At 42.9% G+C, this 9,850-nt stretch overlaps 1 protein-coding gene across 3 annotated transcripts in view; it reads right to left on the minus strand.

Annotated features, from left to right (window-relative positions):
- Positions 1-8,955, minus strand: part of LOC121373396 (coadhesin-like) — a 16,677-nt gene extending 7,722 nt beyond the window's left edge. The window contains exons 1-5 of one of the 3 annotated variants that reach the window (XM_041500037.1): positions 8,893-8,955; positions 6,978-7,538; positions 3,308-3,493; positions 2,076-2,252; positions 1,373-1,408 (exon numbers count right to left, since the gene is read on the minus strand). In XM_041500037.1, coding sequence (XP_041355971.1) covers positions 1,373-1,408; positions 2,076-2,252; positions 3,308-3,493; positions 6,978-7,538; positions 8,893-8,935 — 1,003 coding nt within the window. In that variant the 5' untranslated portion in view covers positions 8,936-8,955. The remainder of the gene's footprint in view (positions 1-1,372; positions 1,409-2,075; positions 2,253-3,307; positions 3,494-6,977; positions 7,539-8,892) is intronic. The other 2 variants (XM_041500038.1, XM_041500039.1) reach the window with 2 other exon arrangements.
- Between the last annotated feature and the right edge of the window lie 895 nt (positions 8,956-9,850).

The raw sequence follows: 9,850 nt of genomic DNA on the forward strand, positions 1-9,850 counted from the left end.
TACACATGTCAATCACAGTGTAACTTGACCTAGACTACACCCCATCCACTGAAACAGATCAAGTATACATGTCAATCACAGTGTAACTCCAGCGAGACCACACCCCATCCACTGAAACAGAACACTGTACACATGTCAATCACAGTGTAACTCCACCGAGACCACACCCCATCCACTGAAACAGAATATGTACACATGTCAACAACAGTGTAACGCCATCAAGACGACGCCCCATCCACTGAAACAGAACACTACACATGTCAATCGCATTGTAACTCCACCGAGACCACGCCCCAACCACTGAAACAGAACACTACACATGTCAATCACAGTGTATCTCCTCCGAGACCACGCCCCATCCACTGAAAAAGAACACTGTACACGTATCAATCATAGTGTACCTCCACCGAAACCACACCCCATCCACTGAAACAGAAGACTATACACATGCCAATCGCAGTGTAACTCTACCTAGTCCACGGTCTATACACAGAAACATAACACTGTACACATGTCAATCATAGTCTAACTTCTCCGAGACCATGCTGTATCCACTGAAGCATAATACTGTACACATGTCAATCATGATTGGCATCCAGTTCTGGTAAAGAGGGAGGGGTGGGGGGGGGGGGGGGGGGGGGGGGGGAGAGATCGAGTCATCCTCCGGAAAATGTATTGAAAAAAAGAACAATTTGCTACACACGCGCCTATATTGTATATACATTACGATCGCTACAATTTACATTCAAATCTAGTGAAAACGTAAATCCGTCAATATCAATTCCCATTCACTGAAACACAACATCATACATACGTCCATCACTGTGACTGACATCCAGACTTAGTGAACGAGTGGCTCCACTGACACAACGCCCATTTACCGAACTATAACACCATACATACGTCAGTCATTGTGATTGACATCCAAATGGTATATAGATAGATAGATATGTTTGAGAAAGAGTTAGAGCGAGAGCGAGAGAGAGAGAGAGAGAGAGAGAGAGAGAGAGAGAGAGAGAGAGAGAGAGAGAGAGAGAGAGAGAGAGAGAGAGAGAGAGAGAGAGAGAGAGAGATAAAGGGAGAGAGAGAGGAGAGAGACAAAGACAACAAGTGACACAGAGAGACAGAGAAAACAAGTGACAGAGAGAGACAGAGACAGAGGTGGGGGGGGGGGTATTACGGGGGAAAAATAGAGACAGAGGGAGAGAAAATACCCACTCCCGCCGCACAAACTACTTTTTTGGAAAAGTAGCAAGTAATATTATATCTACTACTGAGCCCACGCACCCTACACCCTTCACTCCCGTCCCACGTGTCTGTGGAAATACTCTTTGAGATAGAACTATAGCTAGCGTAGAAGCAAGTTATTTACCTGTTTTCTTCTCAGCGATCACTGCTTCGTCTTCACCTGCAAATATCAGAGTATAGCGTGCATTTTAAGCACTCTACCATCCATCCTCCCTCGGGATTGTTAAAACAATAAACTTTCAATCAACGGTTTAACTTTATACTGACGAGCATTAATTTAAGTTTTTTTTAAATATTATTATTATTATTTTATTTATTATTTTTTTTTTTTTTTTTTTTTATTTATCTTTTATTTATTTTTTTATTTTTTTTGGGGGGGGTATGTCAAATTATCAAAATCGTGTTTTATTTTTAGGTCCATTTAATGATTTTGACAGTCTATTTCACTAATTAATACTATCATGAAAAACATATATTTAAATATTCCCGTATTTGTATTTATTATTATTATTATTATTATTAGTAGTAGTAGTAGTAGTAGTAGTAGTAGTAGTAGTAGTAGTTTATGTTATTTATTTTTTATTTATTTATTTTACTTTATTATTTACTCTTTTTTTTGGTCAGTATAATATAAAAATGGTTTATAAAAAATGCATAATGGATAAACGAAACGCATTTTCTCGGGGACATCAAATATCTGTGTTTTTTCTGTTCTGTTTTCCTCTGTCTGCCTGCCAGCGTGTCTGTCTGTGTCTGACTGACTATATATGTCAGTGTATCTGTCAGCCTGTCTGTCTGTCTGTCTATCTGTCTGTCTGTATACTCACGTGACATACAGTCGATTCCTGGACAGAACTCTACATCGAATACGCTGTCTGAGCCGGGACACCACTTCTCCCCAGGAAACGGAGTGAGACAGTCTCGTACGTACTGCACTCCTCGCTTACACCCCTCTGGACAGGGGCCTGGGTGCAACCTCCTCCAGTCTGACCATTGGCCCTCCACTGAAAGGTAACAATTCCCAGGAAGACCTATTGGTATATACATGTAATATATTGAGCAACAAAAGATACGTAGTTTAATGTTACTACGTCTTTATTGTTATTCACCGCTTCCATGGTTGTGGCTCTTTAGTCCCCGAGTGCGCCTTTAGCCCCGTTGCAATTTAAAATACACAATGCACCACGACTAGTATATCAAAAGCCGTGGTATGTGCTATCCTGTCTGTGGGATGGTGTATATAAAAGATCCCTTGGTGCTAATGGAAAAACTTAGCAGGTTTCCTCTCTGAGATTCATAGTTACCAAATGTTTGACATCCAATAGCCGATGATTAATTAATCAATGTGCTCTAGTTATGATTAAACAAAAGAAAAAAGAAAGAAAAAAAAAAGAAAAGCAAACACGTTTTGCTGTTAGGTTCGTATCAAGTGATCATGCGCTACCTAATGCTGACAAAATAAAACAAATGTTTTATTTAACGATGCACTCAACACATTTTATTTACGGTTATATGGCGTCAGACATATAGTTAAGGAACACACAGATATCGAGGGAGGAAACCCGCTGTCGCCACTTCATGGGCTACTCTTTTCGATTAGGAGCAACGCATCTTTTATATTCACCATCCTACAGACAGGGTAGTACATACCACTGCCTTTTGTTACATCAGTTGTAGAGCACTGGCTGGAACGAGAAATAGCCCAATGGGTCCACCGACGGGGATCGATTCCAAGCCGACCGCGCATCAGCCGAGCGCTTTACCACTGGGCTACGTCCCGCTTCCTCTGACGAAATAAATTCATCAGACTTTCTTAAGTATGCTTGGCATACACCTACCCGATTAACGCAGACTCAACAGTCGCGTCAGTGTTAATCGGTAGGTGTTTTCAGGGCCCAGACGCGACAGTCGCGTCTAATTTCCAGTTTCCCCGATTAAACTGTCGCGTTGGCTGGTGTGTGTTGGTGCACATTTTCACACTATTGCCGACACGACAGTGGAGTCGGCGTAAATAGGTAGGTGTACGCCAAGCTTTATACGTCGTACTATATATATACACCTGTAAGACACGCGTTCCCAGTACAGTTCGTGTTGAGTAGGTACGTGCTGCTTCCCACACACCACGCCCCTCCACCTGAGGGTGGGGGGTTCTCACACGATCTCTCCAGACGTACACTCTGTACACAGGGAGAGAGGTCGTCACATACACTGGGAACAAGAATCCACGGTGTCCAGCCTCCATCCACTGGAAAACAAGAATAAGCGACCTACATGGTAGAACATTAAAGTCTGTTTGTTAAAAGGGCTTAATAACGTAGTTTTCGGACTTTTTAAGATGATCATTATTTCTTTCAGGCATTATAAATATAGATAGTATATACGAACTTTGGAACGTTTTGCTAATTATACAAGTGCAAAGTATAGATACATTTTTAATTAAAAAAAAAAAAAATTAAAAAAATTAAAAAAATGTATAGATAAATCACATTAAATTTTGTCTTAGTAAACAAAGAAACATTGTCTGCAGACAGTAATTATTTAATTTTTATTTTAAATTTTTTAGACAAACTTTAAGACAAACTTGTTTAATTAGCAGAAAGTGTCTAAATGTATATATACTTTCTATAATTATAATGCTTGAAAGAAATTATTATAACGAAAGTTATTAGGCTCTTTAACAACACCAGACCGGCCTCGGTGGCGTCGTGGTTAGGCCATCGGTCTACAGGCTGGTAGGTACTGGGTTCGGATCCCAGTCGAGGCATGGGATTTTTAATCCAGATACCGACTCCAAACCCCGAGTGAGTTCTCCGCAAGGCTCAGTGGGTAGGTGTAAACCACTTGCACCGACCAGTGATCCATAACTGGTTCAACAAAGGCCATGGTTTGTGCTATCCTGCCTGTGGGAAGCGCAAATAAAAGATCCCTTGCTGCTAATAGGAAGAGTAGCCCATATAGTGGCGACAGCGGGTTTCCTCTCAAAATTTGTGTGGTCCTTAACCATATGTCTGACGCCATATAACCGTAAATAAAATGTGTTGAGTGCGTCGTTAAATAAAACATTTCTTTCTTTTTTCTTTTAACAACACCACTAAAGCGCATTGATTTATTATTCATCGGCTGTTGGATATCAAACATTTTGTAATTTTGACATAATTAAAGTCTTAGAAAGGAAACCCGCTACATTGGTCCATTAGTAGCAATGTATATTTTATAGAAATTTGTTAATTTATTAATCATCTACTATTGGATGTCACCAAATTTGGAAATCTTGACATATAGTCTTAGAGAGGAAACCATCTACATTTTTCCATTAGTAGCAAGGGATCTTTTATATATTATGCACCATACCACAGACAGGATAGTACATACCACGGCATTTGATATACCAGTCGTGATGCACTGGCTGTAACGAGAAGTAGCATTCCACTTTTCACGCTACATACACGCATCGGCAAATCAGGCTGGTTTATTATATGGAATGACAATTTAAAAAAAAACCGGTTTCCACTACCAAGTTGCGTTAAAAGAATTGTGGTTTGCCATCGCAACAGAAAATACCTCAAATGTGAAAGGTGGGCAGGCACGGCAGAGCAGGGGGTGGGCGGCTGGGGGCTCTCGGCCCCCCAATAATTCTGAATCAAAAATATTATTGCGCCCTTGATCTCAGTCAGCCCCCCCCCCCCCCACACACACACAATGTTTACTTGCCTCGCCGTGCCTGTTGGGCGTGGACCACAAACAAACAAACACTAATAACAACAGACAAACATCGAATTTAGATGCGTTTTACGCGCCATACTTCTTTTGTTCTTTTAAAGGGATTACATTTCTTATATTTGTTGTCAGGTGGAGAGGAACGCAGTCCAGCGGTAAAGCGCTCGCTTGATGTGGTGTCGCTCTGTGATCGATCCCCGTCGATGGCCCATTGAATTATTTCTTGTTCCAGCCAGTGCACCACGACTGGTATATCAAAGGCCGTGGTATGTGCTATCATGCTTGTGGGATAATGCATATAAAAGATCCCTTGCTGCTAATGGAAAAAAATGTAGCGGGTTTCCTCTGATGACTACGAGTCAGAATAAGCAAATGTTTGACACCCAATAGCAGATGATTAATTAATCAATGTGTTGTAGTGATTTTGTTTCAACAAAACAGGTTTTTTCTTCTTTTGTTCATCTAAAGGGATTGAAATTCGTGTATTTGTTGTCAACTCATCCCGTTTGGCTGTAGTATAATGCGAGTTATTAGAAGCAGAAAGTTAAAGTTTGTTTTGTTTAACGACACCACTGGATCACATTGAGTAATTAATCATCGGCTATTGGGTGTCAAACATTTGGTAATTCTGACATGTAGTCATCAGAGGAAATCCGCTACATTTGTTTTTTCTGATTCAGCAAGGGATCTTTTATAATATGCACTTTCCCACAAACAGGAAAGCACATACCACGGCTTTTGTCCAGCTGCGATGCACTGCTTGGAACCAGTGTTTAAAGCAGAATGAGATACGTTTGTAGCAATGTTTATATTTTGGAAGGAAGGAAGGAAATGTTTTATTTAACGACGCACTCAACACATTTTATTGACGGTTATATGGCGTCGGACATATGGTTAAAGACCACACAAACATATAGAGAGGAAACCCGCTGTCGCCACTTCATGGGCTACTCTTTTCGTTTAGCAGCAAAGGATTTTTTATATGCACCATCCCACAGACATAATAGTACATACCACGGCCTTTGTTACACCAGTTGTGGAGCACTGGCTGGAACGAGAAATAGTCCAATGGGGCCATCGATGGGGATCGATCCTAAACCGACCGCGCACCAAGCGAGCGCTTTACCACTGGGCTACATCCCGCCGCTGGTTTTAGTAGAAAGAAAGAAAGAAATCTTTTATTTAACGACGCACTCAACACATTTTATTTACGGTTATATGGCGTCAGACATATGGTTAAGGACCACACAGATTTTTTTTAGAGGAAACCCGCTGTCGCCACATAGGCTACTCTTTTACGACAGGCAGCAAGGGATCTTTTATTTGCGCTTCCCCACAGGCAGGATAGCACAAATCATGGCCTTTGTTGAACCAGTTATGGATCACTGGTCGGTGCAAGTGGTTTACACCTACCCACTGAGCCTTGTGGAGCACTCACTCAGGGTTTATTATCTGGAGTCGGTATCTGGATTAAAAATCCCATGCCTCGACTGGGATCCGAACCCAGTACCTGTAGACCGATGGCCTGCCACGACGCCACCGAGGCCGGTCGGTTTTAGTAGAATGCGAGATGTCTGTGTAATATTGTCTTGCAAAATGCCGAGTGTTTGTACTTGGATATAATGTGTTTTTACCAGAAAACTAGGTGTTTGTAGCATAACGCAAGATGTTGTACATCGTCTGAGCAGACACGGCGGAAGAAGGTAGACATTGGGGGGGGGGGGGGGGGGGGGGGGGGGGGGGGGGGGGGGGGGGGGGGGGGGGGGTGGGGGGGGGGGGGGGGGGGGGGGGGGTGGGGGGGGGGACTGAGATCGAGGGTGCAAATCAAAGTTTCTAAGGGGTTTGGGGGGGAGGTATGCTCTTCCGTAAAATTTTGGAAACTAGACCTTAAGATTTACTACCAAGAATATTTGTATTCAGAATTATTGCGGGCGCTATAGCCCCCTACCTTCCATCCCCAGTCTCCCCTGCTCCGCCGTGCCTTTTTAATAGTATGGTGAACACAAACCCACCTTTTACACAATCATCTCCCGTGCACTTCGTCTCGACCACTTTATATTTGCTTCCGATACACTCGTGATTTCCAGTAGAATGCGGGGTGTTTGGAGTGAAATACGATATGTTTGTAGCATAACGCGATATGTTTGTTTCAGATTGCGATATGTTTGTTTCAGATTGCAATATGTTTGTTTCAGATTGCGATATGTTTGTTTCAGATTGCGATATGTTTGTTTCAAACCGCGAAATCTCTTGTTCAGAATCCGATTTGTTTGTTTGAGAATGCGGGATGTTTGTGGTCCGATGCGAGATGTCTGTTTCAGAATCAGATTTGTTTGTTTGAGAATGCGGGATGTCTGTTTCCGAATGCGAGATGTTTGTTTCCGAATGCGAAATGTTTGTTTCCGAATGCGAGATGTTTGTTTCCGAATGCGAGATGTCTGTTTCCGAATGCGAGATATCTGCAGCAGAATGCGGGATGTTTATACACCGTCTCGAGAAGGGCGTGTATCTCACACAGTTAGATGTACACAGGCTCTCGTCCAGTCTCCTCCAGCTAGACCAGTCTCCACACACTGAAAGAGTTGTGGGGAAAAACGTGTTTAAATAACCAACTTCATTGCTCAGTGGGGGTGGGGTGGGGGGCGGAGGGGGGTGGGCGTAGCCCAGTGGCAAAACGCTCGCTTGATGCGCGTCGTTTTGGGATCGATGAGCCCATTGGGCTATTTCTTATTCCAACCAGTGCACCACGACTGGTATATGAACGGCCGTGGTATGTTCTATTCTGCCTGTGGGAAAGTGCATATAAAAGATACCTTGCTGCATTAGAAAAAAAATGTAGGGGTTTACTCTGATGGCTACATGTCAGAATTACGATCACTAGAGTATCTTTTATATGCACCACCCCACAAACAGGATAACACATACCACGGCTTTTTAGAGGAAACCCGCTATCGCCACATAGGCTACTCTTTTACGATAGGCAGCAAGGGATCTTTTATTTGCGCTTCACTTGCACCTAGCCATTGAGCCTTTGCGGAGCACTCACTCAGGGTTTGGAGTCGGTATCTGGATTAAAAATCCCATACCTCGACTGGGATCCGAACCCAGTACCTACCAGCCTGTAGACCGATGACCTAACCACGACGCCACCGAGGCTGGTTAGTCTTGTAGTAAAACCTAGGAATGTACATGTAAGTGCTCTGAAAAGAATTAAAGGTACGGCCTACTTCTGGTTGAATTTTCACCAAGAAAGTGTTAAGGACAGAACAAAAGAGGGGGAAAAAAGAAGAATTAACAAGTTGAAGAAGAAGGAGAATGAAGAGAAGGAGGAAACAGAGGATGTAAGGAAGAAAGGAAGGAAGGAAGAAGAATAAAAAAAATATAACGATGATGATGACGATGATGATGATGATGATAATGAAGAACATAGTTGCAAAAGTGTGGTTGATTTCGATCCTTGATACACTCCCCACCCCACCCCCACCACCCCACCCCATCATGAGCCAAATACAGAATTAAGAATAATAATAGTAATAAAATAAATAGATACATTTTTTTATAAAATTTTTACATATATGCAATATATAGCCTATGTTTCATAACACATTTCGCCAAACACTTAATTAGAACACATAAACCGGCCTTAGTGGTGTTGGGGTTAAGCCATTGGACACACGACTGGTAGGTACTGGGTTCGCAGCCAGGTACCGGCTTCCACCCACAGCTAGTTTTAACGACTCGATGGGAAGGTGCAAGACCACTACACATTCTTCTCTCTGGCTAACAACCAATAACTAACCCACCGTTCTGGACAGACAGCCCAGCTAGTTGAGGTATGTGCCCAGCACAGCGTGCATGAACCTTAATTGGATATGAGCACGAATATATTCATTTGAAATGAAAATTAATGAATTATTATATACAAACCACAAAGTCCCTGGACGATCAGAATCAACAGCACAGTTTTCATGTTCAAGATGGTACTAAACTCTCACCTGAAATAATTAGGTAGGTACATGGATACTAGTACACTTGTTGGCTTTAACAATGGGTTCCATAAAGTCTGTAACGAATACACACCCATAGCCGTAAGATGAGGACAGCAACACACACACACACACGCGCGCGCGTGCGCGCGCACACACACACACACACAGAGGGAGAGAGGGGGGGGGGAGGGGGAGCAGGAGTGAGACAGAGAGAGACAGAGACAGAGAGAGAGAGAGAGACAGAGATGGAGAGATATATAGAAAGAGACAGAGAGACAAATGCAGAGAGAGAGAGAGAGAGAGAGAGAGAGAGAGAGAGAGAGAGAGAGAGAGAGAGAGAGAGAGAGAGAGAGAGAGAAAGAGACAGAGACCAGTGGCGGATGCAGAAAATCAATTTGCGGGGGGGGGGGGGGGGGGGGCAATGACATGAGGCAGAATAAATAAATATATATATAACAAAATTATAACTCACAAAATTTAGGGGCCGGACCCCCTAGATTCGCCTAGAGAGAGAAACAGAGATGGAGAGATATATAGAAAGAGACAGAGAGACCAATAAGAGAGAGAGAGAGAGAGAGAGAGAGAGAGAGAGAGAGAGAGAGAGAGAGAGAGAGAGAGAGAGAGAGAGAGAGAGAGAGAGAGAGAGAGAGAGAGAGAGAGAGAGAGAGAGAGAGACAGAGAGAGACAGAGACAGAGACATAGAGATACGAGGGAGAGAGAAAGAGAGAGAGAGAGATAGAGAGAGAGAGAGAGAGAGAGAGAGAGAGAGAGAGAGAGAGAGAGAGAGAGAGAGAGAAAGACAGAGATAGAGACAGACAACTCCCATTTCAAACAGAGGCAGCCAGTTTTTGATAGGCGTGTTGGTTGGGTTTCGAAATGTAGCACAGTGACTTTAG

The sequence above is a fragment of the Gigantopelta aegis genome, chromosome 5 (assembly GCF_016097555.1).
Source record: "Gigantopelta aegis isolate Gae_Host chromosome 5, Gae_host_genome, whole genome shotgun sequence".
NCBI lineage: Eukaryota > Metazoa > Mollusca > Gastropoda > Neomphalida > Peltospiridae > Gigantopelta > Gigantopelta aegis.